Source organism: Delphinapterus leucas, chromosome 8, assembly GCF_059928025.1.
Source record: "Delphinapterus leucas isolate spDelLeu-1000000601 "Yukka" chromosome 8, BTC_Dleu_Yukka2, whole genome shotgun sequence".
Lineage (NCBI taxonomy): Eukaryota > Metazoa > Chordata > Mammalia > Artiodactyla > Monodontidae > Delphinapterus > Delphinapterus leucas.
In genome coordinates this window covers 77935389-77958784 of record NC_143136.1, presented here as the reverse complement: position 1 = coordinate 77958784, position 23396 = coordinate 77935389, and the positions used below count along the sequence as shown (strand labels likewise).

The 23396-nt window shown below is 33.9% G+C and overlaps 1 protein-coding gene across 5 annotated transcripts in view; it reads right to left on the bottom strand.

Moving 5' to 3' along the window:
* PRPF40A (pre-mRNA processing factor 40A) overlaps positions 1–23396 on the bottom strand; it is a 54809-nt gene that overhangs the window by 2298 nt on the left and 29115 nt on the right. For 2 of the 5 annotated variants that reach the window (XM_022569731.3, XM_022569735.3), the window contains exons 6-25: positions 20694–20804; positions 19202–19322; positions 18911–18964; positions 17296–17320; positions 16267–16638; positions 13996–14104; positions 13437–13501; positions 12910–13074; positions 11743–11851; positions 10728–10878; positions 9618–9751; positions 4887–5001; positions 4627–4730; positions 4378–4494; positions 3914–4051; positions 3608–3703; positions 1263–1349; positions 1080–1176; positions 935–996; positions 117–248 (exon numbers count right to left, since the gene is read on the bottom strand). In XM_022569731.3, coding sequence (XP_022425439.3) covers positions 117–248; positions 935–996; positions 1080–1176; positions 1263–1349; positions 3608–3703; positions 3914–4051; positions 4378–4494; positions 4627–4730; positions 4887–5001; positions 9618–9751; positions 10728–10878; positions 11743–11851; positions 12910–13074; positions 13437–13501; positions 13996–14104; positions 16267–16638; positions 17296–17320; positions 18911–18964; positions 19202–19322; positions 20694–20804 — 2364 coding nt within the window. The remainder of the gene's footprint in view (positions 1–116; positions 249–934; positions 997–1079; positions 1177–1262; positions 1350–3607; positions 3704–3913; positions 4052–4377; positions 4495–4626; positions 4731–4886; positions 5002–9617; positions 9752–10727; positions 10879–11742; positions 11852–12909; positions 13075–13436; positions 13502–13995; positions 14105–16266; positions 16639–17295; positions 17321–18910; positions 18965–19201; positions 19323–20693; positions 20805–23396) is intronic. The other 3 variants (XM_022569732.3, XM_022569733.3, XM_089916819.1) reach the window with 2 other exon arrangements.

The window sequence follows — 23396 nt, the reverse complement described above, 5'->3', positions numbered from 1 at the left end:
TTAGGATGCTTAACTTGGGTCATTCATGATCACATACGTTAGAAAACTGTGTGTGAAAAGTAGCTGACATTTTTGTACTCTGAAAATGCAGAGATGAAAGAATTCTAAATACTTACAGAATCCTTTCCAGTCTTTTTCTTAGGTGATTTGTGTTTTGACTCTGATCTTTGTCTAGTTCTGTCTTTTTCGCTTTCCCGATCTTTTTCTTTTTTATCCTTCTCCCGTTCAGCATCTGACTCTGGAGAGTCCTGTGTAAATAAAAAAACAATGTCAGCATTTTGATAAAGAAACCATTCCATTAGAAAAAAGTCCCTATATAGGTAATATTTAAGAACACCCACATATAACAGAGTATGTATGTGTTCCCAGAGTGGTGGAATCTGAATCGATAACCTCAAGGAATTTAAAACATTCCCAAGATTGATGAGATGAAGTTGGTCTTTCCTATGGGAAAGATGACATTCTGACAGGGTAAAATACCACTAAAAGAGCGTCACTAAATTAAGTGTGCCTTCATCACTAAGATTAGGTGTATCTTGATGTGTACCTAAGATTAAGAGCTGAAGGTAAAGGAAAAAGTTTAAACATTTAAACTTGTGGTTCTCAACAACAGCTCAATATATATATATATATATATATATATATATATATATATAAATATAAATATATATATGTAAAATCACACCCCCTTGGGTCTTTCTGTAAGATTACTATAAAAAACCAGAGTGGGAGTCTTAACACTGTGTTATTTTTTTTCAAAGTTCACCAAAAGATTTTAATGAAAGATTAAGGTGAACAACAACTATGAAACTCTTGAGTTTAGGTACATACCTAAACTGTTGACTGCATCGGACTAGACAGAAATTTCTACTGCCACTGAGAAAGTGAAGGGCAAAAGCCTAGGTACAGTGTAAAAACTAAAGAGTTTGCTTACAGATTTATGTCTTCTCTTCTTGCTTTTCTTCTTATGTTTTTTTGATTTCTTATAACTTCTCTCTAAGCAGCACAAAAAGAAAAGTGTCAGAATTTGAGGACATCCAAGTGTCAATGATTTTAATCAAGTTAAAAGATATGTTTACCAGATTCAGCACTAGAAGAATGTTCTGAAGCAGAACGAGACTCTGATCGCTGTCTTTTTTTCTTTGAATGGCTGTCATCATCATCTGAATCTGATCCCTACACAATACAAATAATTTCATTCATAATGCTGCTAACAAATATTTCAATACACTTATGGTGCCATTTTTAATAAACTTCCTTACTGATCGAGAGCGGGAGCGTTTCCTGTGATGTTTTTTAGATTTCTTAGAGTGTTTCTTATTCTTTGAATGATGATGTTGACATTCATGCTACAGGGGCAAAAGAAAAAAATTTCAGAAGTTCACACTTCAGACAGTACATCATGGAGAATTCTTAAAAGCTTTACAAATAGGTTCTTAGAGTAAAACCGCATTCATTTTGCGTATTTAGGATGTACTCCCCCCTTGAAATGGTGCAAAGAGTTACTATCACTTAACAAGGAACAGAAGAGAACATTTTAACTATCCTGTACCCACTCATTTGGACATCTAAATACAACGTTCAAAAGTATTAATAAAATACTTTTTTTTAGCAATGAGAATGGTGTGGGTACAGTAGGGACAATTGATACCCTCCATAAAGGTATAATCTGCAGAATAGTTACACTACTTTCAAAAACAACAAAATATTATTCATACATGGCTTTTCTGATGAACGTGGCTCAGCACTGAAATAAAGAACTACCTCAGAATCATCCATAAAGGAGGTTGGTCTCAGAAATTAAATGCAAAACCAGCTCTTTTCACCCAAGGAGCATTCCCTTCCTAGCCAAGCTTAAGATATCCAAAGGCAATCTAACTACACATGAAATCAGAAAAGGAAATGTTGTCTCTGTGGATTTTAACTCTGTCACTAAAATAATTATGAGGCTAGTAGGGAAGGAAAAACGCTGCAGTAAAAACTCCTTGCCCCCAAACATAATCTAAGCCTTTGAAAATAAATTCTGCTTCAGTTTACAAGTAAGTGGAAACAGAAACTCTGGTTCAGGGACTCTGTCTCTCTCTGTCTCTGTCTGTCTGTCTGTCTGTCTCTCTCTCTCTCGATTGACTAATTGTTCCCTGACCAAGGATCAAACTGGCGGCCCCTGCAGTGGAAGCGCAGAGCCTTAACCATTGGACCACGAGGGCAGTCCTCATTCTTTCTTTACGTCACTGAATGTTAACTCTTCTTCCTTTTCTACTTCAAGGCCCACATTATTGGGGTCCAAATCCTATTCTGATATGTTCAGCTTTTCCCTATGCTGCCATCATTTTGCTCCATTTATGAGCTCACCACTAATACCCCCCAGCACAGATCATGAAAGAATCTTGTTGGAGATTCCTGAATTGGGGGAAAATGTTAAGACACTACCTAGAGCAGAGCTTATCAAAATTAAATGTACATTCTAGTGCTCGAGAATCTTGTTAAAATGGTAATTCTGATACAGGATTTCTGCCGATGGGGCCTGAGGTTCTGTATTTCTAACAAGTTTCCAGGTAATACAGATGCTGCTGGTCTGAAACACACTTTGAGTAGAAAAGATCTATAGGTCAACAGCACTAGATCTAGAGGCAGCTGGGAAACAATATATGGTACATGTGCGACATGTTAACAGAGCAAACTGTTGTCAACAATGATATTCATCAAGAACAATAAATCCAATGCAACAGTCAACAGTCAATTAAGTGACCTGCTATGCCCAATGACCATCGGCAGCACTATAATATTAAGTATGTGCTAACGTCGGCTTGCTGTAACGTATTGCTTTGTCTATAACTGATAGCACAGCATATTTGTTAAAAGCACTGGCCCTGGAATCAAAAGCCTATGTTGGAATCCCTTCCATGCAAATTACTTTTTCTCTTTGCCTCAGTTTTGCTCATCTGTAACTTCATAGGGTTGTTATGAGGATTAAGCTCATATATGAAATATCTGTAAAACAATTAGAACAGTGCCTGGCCCATATAGGCAGCAAATACTACTATTCAAAAATTATTGGTCAATTTAGCATATTTACTATCTCCAAGTGCCCATCTGAAATCTTCATCAAAATACCCTTAATTCAGCTAGTGGAATAACTTGCAATTTTATCATTATTTTAACAAAAACTTACTACCTTATTCCATTATTTTTCAGAACATCTCTGAGCTTCCAACACATCTAATGTAGTATAATATTTGAAATGTGCTTAAAAGCTGTTTTCTATCTGTTTTACAAGATTCTGATTTCTTTTTAGGTTTACTAAGTCACCCCATTTGACTGCTAAATTGATGAATTTCTGTAACACTGTATAAGTATGAAACAAATATGAAAAGTGTCCACTAAACAGATCTTTAAATTCCCATGCAAGCTTAGTTTGTTTCAATTAAAAGCAATTTCTATAGAATAAACCATTCCCTAATCATCCCAGGTAGTAAGTACATTTGTATAAAATTACTTAAAAGTATAATTTAAAAAACGTACTTTGATCATTCTAAATTCTTCAATTTTTAAAAAAATTTTATGTATTTTGTAATATTTCAGCCACTTACGATAAAACTAAAATTACCTCAAGCACATGCATAAAATCTTTAAATATTCGTTTTCTTTCAGACTCTAGAGTTATATCCTCAAATGCTGGCTCTTTTACAAATCTCTCCCGGATCTGAAAAATTCAGATATGGAATAAATATATGAATACTGAGAAGAGTATACCAATATGACTAAAAGGAATCATAGCAGCAAGTGAAAACTGTGACACCCAGCCCCCTCAAAGTGTTTATTTCCTTTCCTCTAGTTATCTCTGTGGCTATGAGAAAGAATTAAAAAATTTTTATCTTCAGTTGTAAAGGAAAAAATTTACAAGTATACATACATCTTCCCAGACAGCATCCAATTCTATTGGAGGAGTAGCTTGTTTCAACATACTCTTAAATGCAGATTCTTTTCGTTTCATCTTCCGAGCCTCCTCTTTTTCTCTTTCGCGTTCACGGGCTTCTGCCTTTTCTAGTAACTTTTAGAAAACATACTTAGTCAGTTATAATAGTATAATATAATCTGTGTTAACTGAAATAATTCATTATAATTAATTTAAGTATTCTCCTATCATCTATAAGTTAGAGAGCCAATTATTTTTAGGAAAGGAAGCTTACCATCAGCCATCATCTAAGTACATTATATTCTGTTACCTTACCCTGGAAGAGTGTCCACTACTCTGTAAAATACTATTCCTATTCCCTTATTTCAGTAGCTTACATACAACTTAAGTATTTTTGGCCAAATATATTAAAAACTATACTACTAATCTAGTTGTTCATAACAGTAAAGATGATAACTTACACTATTGAAAGCCAACTTAATATTTCCTGCATCTAATGTGGTTGATCTTTTAGTCGAACTGATTATTGCCACAAAGTCTTCAAAAGTAGTATTTACTTCGACTACAAATCCTTTATCCTAAAAAACAGAAATCTTGTTAATATTAATAACAGTAATCAAAGGAACACAGTATCACTTTAAAATATATGGCACGGATTAACAGTTAACAGCAAGTATACTAGTTAATAATACGAAGTATATACTATTTACCTTTAGAATGTCTTTTATTATCTTCTTCTCATCATGATAACGTGCTTTAAGATCCTCAACATAAAACTTGAAAAGGTCAAGTGCAGTTGATCCTAATGAAAAAACTAAAGAAGTCAAAAGCTAGCTCTAATCAAAGAGCTGCAATTACTTTTTTGTTTATAAAACAAAAGAAAGCACCCCCCATGCCCCAACACAACCATCTTTCCCTCTGGCCCATTCCAACTATCATAACTACAAATTAGGAAAGAGAAGAATCTCACCCGGCTGACCAAGCATATTAGTGAATCTAATGTCAGAACTAATTGTTGGATACAATTCCATCCAAGATGACATAGAATGCAGTTGTCCATGTTCATGCAGTTCATCTAAAAATATCTGGGGGAAGGGGAGAACAACAACGAATCCATTATATATTGAAAAGCCGTCTTTAAGGACTTTAGAAATATTGGTATAACATGAATGAAGATACATGTTAAAAACAGCTGTATTTAAAACTCTTCTGACAACGTTATCACAAATATGTTTAGGTGCAAAGCATATTTGCTCTTTGATGAAAGTAAAATCAACTTTTAGGCAAAAAACTATTTTGGACTTCAGAGAAAAGGACTGTTGAAAAGCTACATTACCTTTCCAGGCTTCAGTTTACTGTCCCTTAAGATAGATCATCATTTCCAGTTTGCAAATAACATATACAAATAAAGTCAAAACACTGGATGTTATCTCAAATGATGAGGCTAAAGAATGTGCATGCACGTTTACTGCAAAATATACTTTTTGTTTTTAAACATAACGCCTAATGTGTTCTGAGGATTTTTTAATTTAATTTTCTTTTCTAAGAGGAAGATATACAATTTTACTAAAGCAACATACATATAGTGTGGGGAACTAGGACTCAACCCCCATGTCTGATTTTAAAACCTGTTTCCTTTCTTCCATATTACTGTTATAACTTAAAATTTTATATGCTCACTTTATCCTTTTTTTTTTTTTTTTTTTTTACTATTTGCCAACTTTCAGGGCAACATAGTGGGACTTTAGTACTCAGCAATTTCCACATTTCCTATATCCTGAAATCCTTAGGGAGTTTTAATTCTATAAATGTCCCTAAATTAGGGGCCAAATTCTGCTCCTAAAATTCTTATACCTGCACTGTTCAACACCAGCAGTATATAACACACAATGATTTTGAAGGTTTATTACCAAAATAAGTAAAAATATATTGGTTGCATGTTAAAAGACAATATTTTAGATATATTGGGTGAAATAAAAGGTTACTAAAATTAAATTAGTAAGAAATTAAAATCATGTATGTGGCATACAAATTTTTATTGGGAAGCACTGTCCTGAATGACACCAGACATGTATACCACTTCTCTCCAAATAGAAATAAGCATGTCAATTCAGTCTCTATTTCCAAAATTTTTTCCTCAAACTTAATTTCTATCCTTTCGTCCTTACCCTTCAACATAAATGGGAGCTCAACCCACCCCCGCTGTGTGATAACCAAGGTTCTTCACCTACTCCCTTTTGAGTCCCTAAAACAGCCTAGAAACCATCTTCAATGATGCTCTCTAGGATCTTAAAATCTACTTCATCATACCTGCTTTGCTAGTATTTGTTTCACTTCTAGGTTGCTGATAAAGTCATAGAATTTCGACACTGAATCCATTTCAGTAGTGAATCTCCTAACTTCAATGAAAATTAGAAATCACCTGAGATTTTTTTTAAGAAAATATGAATTAAAATAAAGATATTTGTAATTTATTTCTTAAAACTCACCAGGTAAGTTTTATGTGAATTCAGGTTTGAAAACCATTATGCTAAAACTGTATGGCTCTTTCTCTCTTTACTAACCCCACCTTGGGAAGGGGAGGAGAAGATGGAAACCAAGTTGCTTCAAAGATGGCTGAGGCTGGTTATTTCTCCTTCCCTTAGAGGAGAAGGCTCCCAACGTTGGCACTAATGACATCTTGGAGCTCGTAAACTTTTTTGTTTTGTTTTGCGGGGGGGGTGGTCCTGTACATTGGATGATGTTCAGCAATACCTCTGGTCTCTACCCAACTAGATGCTAGTAGCAACTTCTCCCCAAATCATGACCATCAACAAAAGCACTAGTTGAACACCACTCACTGCCTCAGGCCAACTCAATAATATGTCTTTTCCCTCATCTCCTTCCTTCTTTTTGTCTCCTCATATAAGGTTCATAATGTAACTACTCACATATGCTTGAATAAACTTTCAAAGATTTTATTTAATAACAGAATACCCCTATCCTCCAATTCTTTCTTCATCCTCTCCTTTTTTTTTTTTTTTTTTTTGCGGTACGTGGGCCTCTCACTGTTGTGGCCTCTCCCGTTGTGGAGCACAGGCTCCGGATGCGCAGGCTCAGCGGCCATGGCTCACAGGCCCAGCCGCTCCACGGCATGTGGGATCTTCCCGGACTGGGGCACGATCCCGTGCCCCCTGCATCTGCAGGCTGACTCTCAACCACTGCGCCACCAGGGAAGCCCCATTCTCTCCCTCTTGACTGGTTCTCTCTTATCAAAGAAAAGCCACACTCTTAACCCTGAAAGTACTCTTGAACTGTCTTATCAAAACATCAGAGAAAGGTCTGATTTTGCCTCTATTTACCTTTAAACTATTTGGCAACTCTTTAACTTCCCCTAGATGTCGACAGTCACTGACCTTAAATGTTACATCTAACTATAGTTCTTTCAGTCTTATTTCATAAAGAATCTCAACATTTGCCACTTTTGGTAAATTACCTTAGGTGGTATCTCAATGAATCATGTGAAGAAATGGTAAAAACAAAACCACAGATTGTAGTCCCCCTCCCCATCCCAATTTGATTCATTAGGTCTCAGTGGGGTTCTAAGAGTTTGCCTTTCTAATAAGTTTCCAAGAGACAGTGATATGCTGGCCCATACTTAGAGAACTGCCCGAGGCCATTAGCTTTCTCTGCATGATTAGGGTATGTTATCTCCATGACCACATTTCAGCTTGGAAGAAGTTGAAGTGGTACTTCTTTTAAAAACCAATGATGTGGGACATCCCCGGTGGTCCAGTGGTTAAGAATCCGCCTGCCAATGCAGGGTACACGGGTTCAAGCCCTGGTCCGGGAAGACCCCGCATGCCGCGGAGCAACTAAGCCCGTGCACCACAACTACTGAGCCCATGTGCCACAACTACTGAAGCCCGCGTGCCTAGAGCCCGTGCTCCGCAACAAGAGAAGCCATCGCAATAAGAAGCCCGTGCACCGCAACAAAGAGTAGCCCCCACTTGGCGCAACTAGAGAAAGCCTGCGCACAGCAACAAAGACCCAATGCAGCCAAAAATTTTAAAAAATTAATTAATTAAAAAACGATGCTGGAGTTCTACTCGTCTCCTTCACATTCAGTTGCTGAAAATTTAGTCACGTTACCACAAGTAGCTATAAACAAGGCTAGAAAACTTAGATTTTAACTAAGGAGCCATGTGCCTAGGAAGGGGAGAACAGATTTTCACGAGGTTGATTAATACTCTTCTGCAACCACTTAGCTTTAATATCTCTTATGAAGCTTTTGTAATGGTTTAAAATAAGGAGAACTATAAGGTAAAATATAACAAAAAGAAGGAAATCTGGGCCACAGAAAATATAAGAGAAAGTACAATGTCAATACTGAAACTGGAGAACGTGGGTCAGAAATCCTAATATAAAGGCCACAAGCATCTTTTGCTAAGCCTAAAATATGGCTTTTATGTGTCTGGCATTGTTTCTGATTACTATTGATATAACTGGTATTAGCATGTTTTGCTTCAGATATTCAGCTCAGTAATTTTCCTCTGCTACTATACCTCCTTTAAAAGTATATTCAAAACTTAAAAGAGACCTACTGAATCAAATTCTGGGGGTGAGGCTCAACAGTCCCTGGTTTTAACAATACTCCGAATGATCCTTTGGGAAACCACTAAGAGGAAACCACAGAGAGTAGTAAATGTTACGTTTTTATGGAATGAAGACTGCAATAATGCTATTGGCTATGGCATTTAAGATGATTAATGATCTTTGGCACCATGGGGAGTTTTCTAAAAGCCCTCTAAGTGATTCTGATGCATGCTAAGTTTTGAGAACCACTGCCTTAGGAGATGACAATGTGCTCTACCCTAAACCAAAACAACTGTTCTTTCAAGAAATAAAACCTCTTATTTAAGTCACTGTAACTTAGCACTTACCCTAATACAGTGTTTAATGAAAGAGACCCAGTAATTAAAACACAGCATAGATTCCAAGTCTGGCTCCACTACTCAGTAGCTGAATTTGGGCAAGTCACTTCATCTCTCTAAGCCCATTTCCTTACCTATATAAATGGACATAACAAAAATAGTGCCTACTATCATAAAATAAGGCTATCATAAAAAGAGATAATAAATTTTAAATGCACAGCAATAAGCAATAACGCTAACTGCTATTATAATTATTATTGAAATGGAAATTTGGTGAAATATAAAATGCAAAAATTCATTGCTCTGTGATAGGCTCCATTACTGAGAGACTAAAAGTGATACTTGGAGGTCAAAATAAGCCACTAGCCTATATAAAGAACATGTAATTTTAGCTCCTCTGTATAGTGTTTAAAAATTATGGCCCATCCTCAAAACCATTCTCTAGAACCGAAAAATCAATTAGTACTAATAACTCATCACACATATTTTATTTTCAGTCCCCCCTCATGATATCTATTCCTCTTTCCCAAGTGAAACCTTATCTATCAGTGCTCCCTTTAAATACCAAATCTGCTATAGCCTTCCATGTTCCCCTAGCCTGAAATAGCTACTCTCCTTAAGTGGATTCATAACTAAATATAGAACTTAAGAGTTAAATTTGTATGGATCCTCTGCAAAAGCCCAAGTTAATGATCTGAGATCAAGATTCTCAAAATTGTTTACATCACTATTACAGGTCATTAACCATATTATACAATTAAGCTAGAAAACAGAGCTTTTAAAATTACCTGAAAAGATTCTCTGTTTTTACGCTGTCGTCTCCTTTCCCGAAGCAAACTCTTCTGTTTTTCTTCTTCTTCTTCCTTTTCTAAAGCCCGAATGTGTTCTTCAAAGCAAATTAACGCATCTTCTTTATCCATGTCTAGAATTTTTTCGGTTAAAAAAAATTAAAACGTCAAATATCAGTAAAGAAAGCAGTTTACTTACTCGCATTAACTCCCTACAAAGTTCAAATTCGTTTTACCAAAATATTTACATTTAAACTCAAATATGACTTCTAATTATCTAAATAGGAAGTGTTCAAGGAAAATTTATTTATAACTTTTTTTTTTTTTTTTTTGGGCCACGGTGTGCGGCTTGTGGGATCTCAGTTCCCCGATCCAGGGATCAAACCTGTTGCGCCCCCTGCAGTGGAAGTGCGGAGTCCTAACCACTGGACCGCCAGGGAATTCCCATATGAAAAATTTCAAAAAGACCTCATTAAATCATAGCCCCCGAATCCGAGGATGAAACAGAGACAACACATACAAGTAATAAAACGAAAATAAAACTGCTGTGATAAATTTGTCAGCAATATCAGAATTACCCAAGGAGTTTTTCAAAGTACAGAATTCTAGGCCCTCCCTCAAACTTACTGAAGTATGGTATTCAGAAGGATAATCAAGAAAGCTGTAATTTAAAAAGCAACTAGGTAGATCAGAAAAAGACAGAACTTGGGGAAGCTTACTGTAAAATAATGCTAATCCATTTTTTGCCTTTTGCAAGCAAATCTCTAAAGTCATTACCTCGAGAGGACAGCACGAGTAACATGTGGTTATTAATTTGGTTCCCACTAAGTCACATATAAATGGCAAGGGACAATTTCAGGCTTTACCTAATAAACATATTTGAAGAATACCTGATAAAGCTAACTTCAGATTTTGGGGAAAATATTTTGTCCTGAATCACAAAACTCAATTAGAAAGAAATATCCTATTTGGAAACAAACAAAACAGCTTTTCAGGGATGGACAAACAATTATGTAAAATTCAGTTAGTGATCGCATAAAAAAAGTGACCATTCTTCGCTGCTGGACAACTTTTAAAAAACTGTTCCTTCCACTTAGTCATCATTCTTACTCTGTAATTCTTCATCTTCTGCAAAAGTTGGATTATCCATCAGATACTGCTGGGCTTCAGACCAAGTAGTAGAGTATGTCACGTTAGCCATGTTGTCAAGTATGTTTTTTAAGGCTTCCCAATTTCTCTTTCGCAACTGCTTTGCTTGCTCCTAAATCAAAAATATGAATATATGTTTTGAATTTCAAATAAAGTATGACATATAAACTGTAATTAGTGAAGGTTTCTTCACATTCTAACTGATGTCCAAATTTCAAATGTTACCCATTTACTTTAAATATCAACACTCTTTACCTTTCCAGTGCTCTTGCCTAACTGCTTGGCTCTTACCTTCAAAATTTTTTTTAACCTCTCGTCTAAAGCTGGAATCCCACCTCCCTCACCCCCTTGCAAAATCTCTCCTCCCACAACTATGCATTGTAGACACTGTCCAAACGAAAGTTACAAATCACACAACAGGTAAATGATAATGTGTTCAACCACTTTCAGCTATGTTCAAATTTTTGTCAATAATACTTACATTTCTGTAAGTCTCTTGGAAGACTGGACAGCATACAACTTAGTGCATAACAAAACAGACATGAGCAAAACTAAATGTATTTGTAGCATAGTATTTTACTGTTTTAAAACACTATCCTACAAATACATTTTAATGGTAATAATTACACATTACTGCTGTTCTTGTAAAATAATCATAAATAAATGCCTTATAAGCAAAAACACTGAGCATTTTTTCAAACTAACAAGCTAACAATAAGTATTTTTCAAAGTGGGCATAAGACAGCCAATTAATGACAACCTAAGTATCAGCTGCACAAATCTCTACCTACTATGTTCACATCAGTACTTATTATTATAGGAGCTATCTATTTTTAAATGTAACTTCTAATAAGTAGATCTGTTGCACCATATAAACTAAATAAACCAACAAAAATGAACATGTTATAAAGTAACTCCTAAACAGGATGAAGAAAATCTTGTTTTATCAATAAACACCAGTAAGAGTGAATAATACCTTTTCTTTTTTTGAAAGAAAGAATAAAACATCTTCATAGATTTCAAGACGATCACGTTCTGATATTGCATTCCAGACTTCCATCTCTCCAAACATTTGCTCTGCTTTTCTGTTTGTTAAAAAGATTAAATGTTACTCTATACTACACCATAAAAATTTTAAACCATTTTAATTTTATTCTAAATTTAATACCACCAAATGAACACTCTTTTCCACTCTTAAGTTCATGACTGTATTATAAGAGAAAACTTCTGTATAAATTTTGTTGATTTTGTTTCAAATAAACAAGATGTGGTTTCACTGGTTCAAAAAAAAAAGAAAACTTTTGGATAATTAAGAAAAAGAACAAAACAGCTTAGGCCTTGATTTCTCCTTTAGAGATAGAGGAGATAATTCCAATTGAGCAATGTTTTGTAGTTAAGACTACCTCTACTTCTCAGGGTAGCGACAAAGGCTACCAAACTGCCCATGGAACTAAATTACAGACTTCAATAACTGTAAGAAATTTAGTTAACAGATAAAATAGGACTATTGAAAGAAATGGAAGAGTTCTTCACTAAGGCTTTTCTGGAAAAGTGAGGAAAATAAGAAAACATATAGGGAAAATGAACGTAACAGCTTATTGCAAGGCTGTTAATAATGAATTACTCACAATTTTAAATAACAAAGCACTCCAAAAATAAGAGTGCTATATAAATGTAAATTTTCAAAAATGCTATATACATAATGAAAATAGCCTATTTCTATTCCACAAATACAAAAAAATCTGAATTCTTTTTTTTTTTTAAACATCTGTTTTGGAGTATAATTGCTTTACAATGGTGTATTAGTTTCTGCTGTAAAACAAAGTGAGTCAGCTATACATAAACATATATTCCCCTATCTCTCCCCCCACCTGCATCTTGAATTCTTATATTAAGGAGAAAGGAGTCAAGCTTTCATTATGAAATAAAGTCTTTCTCCCTTTTTTATTGTAGTCCCTAATTAAAAACTCAGTAACTCTATGAATTCCACATTTAACTACTGATTTATCTTTTTACCTTATGAAACTGTCACATTCACAATCATTTAGCTTTAATGAACATCTGAATTAGTTACTGCACTTGGTAAAAAGTCTGACACAGAAACAGTACAGTAAACATATACCATGATCAGTAAAAATCTTACTTGTATCTAGTTGTGGAAGTCATTTTTTCATGATTTTCAAGAAAACGCTGAAAGGATTCCTTAGCCTCTTTGTATTTGGATCTTGCTTCTTCTTTTTCTTCTTTCTCTGTCTGGACTTTATAAGCATTAAAGGCCTGCTTTTTTTCACTCAACTTTGCTAAAGCACTAAATAGAAAAATATCATATAAGAGTAAATGAAGGTAAGATGATCAAGTGTTAGTGCTTTGAAAAAACAATAAATTTCATTCACAAATTAAGAAAATGTCAGTAAGTTATTAAAGATAGCAAATAATTACAGAAAATAATTTCTACTTTAAAAATAATTCTAACATCTATAGCAGGGTGCCCAGGCTATATGACAAGACTTTTAACTTTTTTGGTTCTTATAAGACATAAAGCAACTCAATTATTGGTATCCAAAATAACAGAAGACCATGGAGTGAAAAGTTGTATTATTTTACATAATTTAAATTTTCTAGGCTTGGTTTGCTCAAGGTGGAAAGTAAATTAAAAAATCAAACTGTTACCTGTATCGTGGATCATTAATGATCATTTTCATAGCTTGCTCCCATGAAGCATTAGATGGTACCCGCTGAAAATCATTTAATGAAAAGTTAAAATTTCACACAAGTATAGTAAGTCATACAACAGCGAACAAAGTATAATACTCACTGCAAACATCAATCACTTCCCTTTGCAGGAGTTTGAAAAAAGGTCTAAAAAATAATTCATTGAAGCAAGCAAATCTGTGTAATGTATCTATAGACTAAAAAGAACAACTGAAATTTAAGCAGACCATGAATACTTCTTTCTCAGACTACTGATTAGAAGACAGAACAATTTTTATGAATAAAAAACCTTATATTAAATACTGAGGTGGAATGTGCTGTGTAGTACCTTACACATTCTTTTTGGTTGAAAGTCAGTTTCTCAAAGTTAAAAAGAGAAAAAAGACAACTTTAGCTCATTTTCAGTCACAGCCGTTTATAAGATTAGTATTTTTAATAAAAGCATCAAGGTACAAACTGCACTGAAGGATAATTTCATTTATTAGATACTTAAAATAAAAGTCTCTATTATAAATACCTTTTCCTTCAATAATTCTTTAAATGCTTGCTTTGCTTCCTCCTTTGTATTCCAAGTATATGTTTTTTTTGCTGGTTGGCTTTCTTCCTCCTCCTTTTTGGGAGTAAAACTAGAGAGAAATTTATACATTGTATTTACAATTTAAATAAACACATGCTTCATTTAGGAAAATAATATTTTATTATTATTTGTTTGCTGTTGAGGTAAACAAATTAAACTTATTTGACAAATTTAGAATAAAGTCTCCATGAGACACATTTAATGCAACATAAAGAAATAAAAGTACTATATAGTTTTTTCCTCTAACATTTGGTTATTAAGACCTTGTACAAAGGCTAAAATAAACATTTATACTACAACACTAGTTTCACTAGCCCACAAGTTAATACTTTAAAATGGCTTATAAAACTTATTCAGCGTCCTCATTTTAGTGTCTTAATAATAGGATTTGGACAAGTGTGCATAAAATATAAAAAAGATGTTGAGATCAATCTAAATCGGGATTGGCAAACTACAACCCATGGGTCAAATCCAGCCTGCTGCCAATTTCTGTAAATACAGCTTTACTGGAACATGGACCTGCTCAAGAGTTTGCATACTGATTATGGCTGACTGCGTACTACCACAGCAGAATTGATTGATTGTGACAGACTGTATCACCAACAAAACCAAAAGTATTTACTCTTTGAAGGTTTATGAAAAAGTCTGCTAACACTGATCTCAAACAGAAAGAATTACCCAAGAATTGTCAACTGTACTTGTTTGAGGGATCTTTATGAAAAAGTTGTATAATCTTAACATTTCTTCCTTTATAGAAGAGAATGCAGGAAAAGACAAATCAAAAAACAAACCCCATCCCCCACCTTTAAGTTGAATGCATATTCTGGAATACATATTAATAAAAAATACAATTAATTCATACCCTCTGAATCAAGTAACCTTACTTTGGAGTATTTATTTAAAATCATCAAAAATATTGTAAAGAGCACAGCCAAAAGTTATGAGCTGTAAATGATCTACATTCAAAGTAATTAAAATCAAGTTTATTATACTGACTCAAGCACTATAATAAGGAAACCAAAAAGGAAGCAGAAAACAGTTGTTTGTTAAAAATGTGAAAAACAAATTATTGTGAAAAAATACAATAGGTATGAAAAGATGTAAAACAATATTATTCTAGAAGGGCTAAATGTCTATCAGTAGGAGAATACTGAAATTAATGTATATATAAATAATATCATGTTGAATATTAATTATATAAATAATAATATTCAACACGATAGGATATGGATCTCTACTGATGTAGACATCTCTGATATATTTTTAAAATTTAAAATATGCACGTATTTTAAATGCACAAAAAAAGGAAGAAGGATATAATTAAAATGTTAACTCACTCTTTTACGCCTTCAAATATACTATATAGATATCTTTTTAAACTTCTAAACATCAGAAAAAATTATAAAGCTATTTTCATACTTTGGAAAATGAACATTAAAATTAATCAAAAAAGTTTATAAAAGGGGGTAGGAAGATGAAATCAATATACTTAAATATTAAGATGGGTGATCATGTTTGGATCTTGACATGATTTTTTAATATTTTTTTAATATATGTGGATATCTTTAAAATCAAGAAGCACAGCTCAAGGTTACTTTTTATAGCTATAAATAGCACAGCCATATGAAATATTACTAGATCATAGGGTACATACAAACTGTAAACTTAGAGATACAGCTATTTGGCCTTATTAGAAAGTTGTACCAATTTAACCTCACTAACAGTTTTCCTGTACACTGTTAAGTGTTACCTTGATTTTTGTCTACTTGATTTTTGCTTGTTTGTTCAATACTGAACTACAGCAACTTCCCTGCAGTGCTGTAGTAAGCCATATTTCAGAATGAAATAGAAAGAAAATCAATAATTCTGATCCTGTCTTTACTTAAAATTTTATTCTATTAATCAGGGGATTTTTGCATTGATTTTGATTTAAAATACTGCATTTTGATTACTAAGTTTTTGGCACCCCTTCAAATTTGTCTCTTACCCTATCACCAGCTCTGCTTCCTAAACTTGTGTGGATTAGTTTTGCAACAGTTTGAAAGCATGACCCCACAAAACTCAATCTCAAAAATTATCCATTATCTAAAGGCTTATGTTTTGATTCTCAAAAAACTTTTATTAAACACTTAATGGCCACTGACTAGATCAGCAATTTCTTATATTAATGAAGTCTGTACTGATTTGCAGAAAACAAGTTACTAAACTTACTCAGCTACAGTTTCCTGCTTAGATGTTTCTTCTCCAGTATTACTAGACACTTCAACACTTTGATCCTGAACAGCAGGGGTACTAGTAAGTTGTGCTTGTTCTTCAGTCGAAATTGTTACTGTATTTTCATTATCTACAACAGTAGCAACAATCGAAGTAACCTCAGGCTCAGGAACAACTGGAACAGTTCCACCCACAGTACTAGAAGCAGAGGTGGAAGCACTTGCATTGGCTGCAGCAGCAGCTGCTGCTGCTGCAGCTGCTGCAGCAACAACAGCAGCTGCTGCTTCTGCAGCAGCCATGGTGCTCATTGTGGTTGGAATTTCTGTTGTAGGAACTGGGGCTGTTGATGTGGTGCACTCTTCTTGTTTACTATATATTTAAAAAAGAGAAAGCTAGTCAGTTCATTATGAATAATCACAAAGCCAAATAAAGTTAGTTTTAAATTATCATAAAATCAAATGAATAAGAGAAACCACTATAAGGGAAAAACGGCAGTGCTGCCAAACTATTAAGCCATTCAAAAAGATTAAAACCACAGTATGAAACTGAATTACTTTGATTTAATTCAGCAAACATTCGTGATAATGTATGATAGGCACTCATGCAACAATCTGCATTTCCAAAAGTCCAATAACTGTTTTCATTTACAAAATGTCCTATCAGATTGTATTATGCCATAAAATTTGACCTATATCATTAATTTCATTTCACCCATTAAAAGGAAAACCTGAGTAAAGGAAGGGAGATAATACTGATACAATACTTCATCCGTTCCCAAATTAATTCAAATCAAATTTTGGACTTTTCTGTAACAGTTTTTGTTAAGGATGCTGTCCAAATTCTAATAACTGTCTAGGAAAGCATCAAGTGTGTATCTTGAGTAAACATCTCTTTCCCTACCCCAAATCCCCTGAAGACATCAAACTATCAGGCCTACCATGTTAAATACTATTTATACAGTTAAAACAAGGATGTTATAGGAGATACTAAATTTGTAAATATGTACTGATGTCCAAAACTGCTTACCTGCTTTCTTCAGCTTTGATCATTGCTATTAAAGAGAAAAAAAGAACAGTTACGTACTACATAGCTTTTAAATACAATCAATGAAAACAGACTTTAAAAGGAGATAAAAGTTCTATACAGTAAGATTTACCACCCTTAAAAAAAAAAATCACTACATTTATAGAGTAAAGGTTCTGTAAATTCCAGGGCAGCAATTAAAGAATAAAAACAAACTTTAAATAACAGCAAGTTTTAGGAAAGCTTCTTCCCACAATGCTACTTTCTCAAAGGCTGTTGGCTACTGCAAAAACTCCCTGAAAGTATCTGCATAATTCTGGAATAAAATAGTTACTTTCCCCAGGGATAAAACTACTTGTTTTTTTGTTTTTTTTAAAGATACTAAATTCAAAATGGGGTCGAATGTATGTTATGAAATTCCAGCACATATATACTAGCATTGACAGGTAGATAGATAGTTATGCACACCAACTATTTGTAATAGGGTTATATCAGAAATGAGCTTGATATTTCTTACATGAACGAACTCAGAATCTACCTATCTACAATATTATTATTAGCCAATGCTAGTACAGAAGTATAAATTGAGCTTTAAAGATCTGTACTCAATATTTCACCTTTAATTCTAGTTAAAGTAAATTTTCCTTTACGGGTAACTAAGATATCTCATTTATTCAGCATTATTAGGGAATGAGGTGCTCCATGTAAATGATAATATAAGCTTAACTCTATGAAAATATTTTTAAAACTTATCCCCTTTTAAAGGAAATCTGTTTAGTATGGCTGACAAAACATACTAAAGGGGTTATCATTACGAATTAACAAATATTTCGGATAATGACCATCCAAGCTAATGAGATGACACAGGGAAAAGGTAAATAGACGTAAGACCACAGTGCCTTTAATAAATTTTTATTCTCACTTTCCTGTCAGAAGTTGTTATACGTTGCAGACTACTTTATTAGCCCCATTCTCCTATAATCTGTTGCTTCTAAGCCAACAGTTTATGACACCAGATTCTATTAGAAGAGTAAAAGAACTAAATTCTCAATTCCTACTCTGAATCTCTGCTATTTTAAGCCCTAGGTTTTATATTACGTAGTATTTCTAGATTCTCAGGGATATTCTGAATAGTTGAGGATGTTGGAAAATTCTCCTTTTGTAAGTGAGGCATAGTATTCTATTTACTTTAATTCTCCCATAATAAACATAAAGGCTATTCTGCAGTGTTGTGCTAAAATAAAATCAGCATTAAATGTAGAGTCTTACAGTATATTAACAAAATTTTAAATGATAAGAGTTCAAGGTTCTCTGCTATCTGCTGAGTTAAGTCACATATTCCATGTGTGCACCAACACTCATAGCTGTCTTTAGAAATATCGTATGATGTTTTTGTTCAATTTTCCGATAGTAAATGATGTTTTTTGTTTAAAAAAGAAAGTAAAAAGTACAATGTTAAAAGCTACAAGCTCATTTATAATATAACCCTTAAATGAAAGGAATTCTTTGAATTAGAGATTTCTCACTGCAGATTTATCCAATTATGGTTAGTGAACATTCGTGACATACTCTTAAAATGTTAAATAATGACAGAAAATGAATTATCAAAGCAGCTCACCATGCAGGTTTGATTTTGTAATAAGACTTCCAGCAACAATGGTATTCTGGTATCCTAGTTTCAGTGGAATCAAATCAAATAAAAATCTATTTAAAATCTATAGAACTGAGTTCTAGAGCAACAAGAAAATAAGAGCCCATAAAACTGTTAAACCATTTAAAACGTTCTAATCACTTAATTAAAAAATATAAGGCCTTTGTTTGAACAATCCTATTTATGAAGGACTGTTCCAATGTGAATGACATATATACATAAAAAAGTAACATTAAAAATTATCTTTCCCTGTTTTACCTTCAAGATCTTCAAGTTCTTTAGGTTTTGCCCAGCGGGATTCTTTAGTTTGAGAATTGTAATAGTAAGGCTTTCCAGAGTCAGATTTGTACTCCTTCCAAGGGCATTTAGATAAAAGTTGCTAAAGCAAAATAAAAACCTTCAGTTAACAGTAATATACTTAGCATCTTTCACCATTTACATCACTGTTTTTACTACATACTATCAACCCATACAATTCTAAAGCTTGCGAGATGGTGATAATATAAGCTACCAACTATAGGACACTTACTAACTAATGTTATTTGAATATATTATGTTTGTCTAAGGTAATGTACCTATTAAGGGGCAAAGACAAGATTCAAAACCAGGTCTATCTGAATTTCAAACCCTATGTGCTCTTGCCATTTACATCCCACCATAGGTAAAAATTACCATCCATATTTCACAAACAGGCTTCTCAAATACTAATACAAGTAGGAAAAACATAAAATTTGGGAGAAACCAAAGTCTGATCTGGTTATGCTTAGATTTCAGTTTCACAAACAATTTATTACAAACCTATGTGAACTACCTTATGTAAGGAAGCATTGTTATGTATGATATACTTAAAACCTAATATACAGAACCTGTTAGGGTGGAATGAGAATGCTACTGAAAACTCAAATTTAATCAGTGTCTTGGGCAAATATCTATGTCAGTATTGGGATAAATAAAAAATTTTATCATCTGCCAACTTCCCCTCCCAAGTACTGCTGTTCTATAATTAGTGTGGTGGCCTGGAAAATATTTTTACCTCCTCAAATTCTTAATTAAGAGGAGGAAAAAAAGAATATGCTGCCTACTAGGAAAAACCTTCAAGTATAGCTTTGAAATGCCAGATCAGCTCTTACTTAGGACTCCAGACTTCCTAATTAAACCACAGGTAATATTGCTTACTTAGTTTATTCCTTCAATCTTATTTGCATATCTGTATATTTTGAATGGTAAAATTTACAACATAAAATGAAATATATATACTTGGGGGGGGGGATATTTTCCAAAGAGACAATTTCCCATTCTAAAAGATGGAAGTATTTGTATTTGTAATTTAACTTCATCTCCATTATCCTAGCCCCACTGGAAAAATGTAAGAGCCCAGTAGACGATATCTGAAATCACTCAGGTTTGCTATAAAGAGGAAAACAAAGGGCAAGCAGAGAGAGAGTACTTTTTTTCTTCCAATTTATTCTTTAAATACCTTTCTTAAATTGATACCACCTGACAAAGGTTCCTGAGCAGGGGCAAATATCAGTAAACAAAACTGGTCTGCCTATAGAAGGGAATGAATTTTATTTGTCTTTTTGCTGATTGGTGTGACTGTATAAACCCTTTTCTCCTCTGAATGCCTTTGTACCATCCTTTTCTGATATAAGCAATACTATTCTTTGGAAAGCCAAATACCCACCAAAATCGTAAAAAAAAAAAAGACCCAGTCTATTTAATCTCTAAATTCCAGTCCTCAAACTTTTACCTCAGCAGGAGTTTTAAGATCATCTGGTTTCTCCCAAGTAGACTGTTTGGTTTCAGTATTATAGTAGTAGGTCCTTCCATCAGGTGATTTATGTTCAGTCCACATTGATTTCTAAAGAAAAATAATTATAAAAAGATTTAAATTATTTAACAGTGCCACTGACAATAAATATCAGTACCATTAGTTTCAAAGCAATATATGAAGAAATTAAAAGTATAAAATGGGCATACTTTTGACAGTTATTTAGAATAATTGATCAATGCAAGTAGGGAGGTAACTGAAAATAGAATATCTAACCCAAAGAATATTTACATCAAGTTGGACAAAGTTCTAAATTGACATGCCATAAAGATGCAGGCATCAAAATCAGAAAGGATGCCTTTGTATGACAATCAGAACTTAATCATCAACAAGATGAAATTTAACAGGGATAAAATGTGAATACAAATGCCTCAACACAAGATGAGTAAGATAAAGTTTTACATGAAACTAGTTTGATACAGAATATAAATCCACTAATGGGGTCCAAAAGAACTACTAAGAAACTACTAAAATTTGTTAGTAAGACCTCAAGTATCAACAGACATGATAGCTCAAATAAAGGTTGCTTAAGGGGCTTCCCTGGTGGTCCAGTGGTAAAGAATCCGCCTTCCAATGCAGGGGACACAGGTTCTATCTTTGGTCGGGGAACTAAGATCCCACATGCTGCAGGGCAACTAAGCCCGCAGGCCACAACTAAAGAGCCTACATGCTGCAAACTACAGAGCCCACACGTTCTGGAGCCCGCACGGCACAACTAGAGAGAGGCCCGCGCACTGGGACTAGAGAGAAGCCCGCGCGCCACAACGAAGACCCGACACAGTCAAAAAAATAAAGAAATTAAATAAATAAAAGGTTGGTTAAGAGTTTTATAAGGTCACCATATATATACATGTGCACAAACACAAAATAATAGTAATAATAAAAGGGGCTGGGAGGAACCTTTGAGAGATGATAGATGTCTATGGTCTTGGTGATAGTTTCATGGATGTGTACTTATTCCCCAAATCATCCAGTCATACACATTTAGTATGCACAGCTTTTCATATGTCAATCATACCTTAATAAAGTGGTTTTTAAAAAGCAGTTTTACAAAGAATCATGAATGAATGAATTACTGGATGAGATCAAAGGTACTAAGCCCAATTCTGGGCACCAGGTTTTTCAGACTAAAGTATGCTCAAAAAAGGGTTATAAAAATGATCTATACCAAATTTCTTCAAATCTGAAACAAAAGATTGTTGTACATTCCTCTAAGGAAGAAAAGGTAAAATCACTGTCAAACCATCACATTTTTTATCACTCAGATTTATGTTAAACGTTTTGAAAGGACTTATTTTTACTTATTAGACTTAGGTTTTATCCCCTATCACTCCTGTGAATACATAAAAAGGAAAATAGGCAAATAAAATAATTAATCTATTCCTTAAACTTTACACTCAGACCCCTTATTGTATCCAAGGTGCTAATGTCCATTGTATTTCCACACAATACCATCCATCCCCTGTTGCGTACCAAGAATCCTACTAATAATGCAGCATTTCTTAAAAGCAAAACGAAACAAGCCATAAAATAACTGAAAACCACTGCTACTGGTTCTTAACTTTCTCCTTACCTATTTAAAACTGGCTTACCTTTCTTCCCTCCTTATCAACTTTACTGAGTAATGGAGCAGATCTACTTTTGATTTCTGCTTTGGGAATGTGGCTAAACACATGTGATTCATCGCTTTTCCTACTCTCTCACATAATCATTTTATTCCTAGCTGATAAAAGAGTGTTCTGCCATTATTTCTAGGATTTTCTTGCAAACCGCGGACATTCAGTCTTCTGATGTTGGCACTTTTACTGTTCAGTCATGCACAACTAGGTGATAAGTGCTGCTTGGAGAACGAAGATCATAGGACATCATGGATGATAGAACGCATTCCAATTTCAGATGTGTTAAATGTTGAAATATGCTAATTGAAAACTATATAAGGAATATTTGCAAACTGTGGGGATGGAGAACAAGAAAAGACGACTTAAGGAGGACATAAATCAATGTAATTTTAACAAAAGTAGATGAGGTAAGATGATTCTTTTCTGTAATTTCTGAGAAAAGAACTAGAGTTAAGTGAAGGAATTACAGACCGCCATTAGAATTCACAGAAAAGAACTTGACCAAATTTGGGTTGTTTAATACAAAACGGCCCTTCCTATAGAGATTTGTTAAGTCCATTCTTTAAAGAGTCTGACACGACCACTTACAGAATCTTAGATTTCTGAATGATGTACCAGGATGATTAGATAATTCCAAAGGTGTATTTAAATTCCTTAACTTGTTCTAGTACCTCTGCAGAATATGACAACTATAATCTCTCTGGAGCAAACATTAAATAACTGCTGAAAAATATTTAGCTTGCTGTTATTCACCTATTTTAACATCCTATAATGAAAAAGTGGTGCAGTAAGAGACATATACGGAAGCTTCTTCAATTGTACGCATAATGCTTTATTTCATAAATTAAGTGATATTAAGAGAGATAAAGAGGTCTGTATTTCTTATTAAAATAAAAATGAACTCATTACCAACTCAGGATTGCACTAACTAAGAAGAAATCTATTAAGTTCCAAAATTATATTTACACTTCCCAAGTCACATTTGCTAAAGGCATCAAGGAAA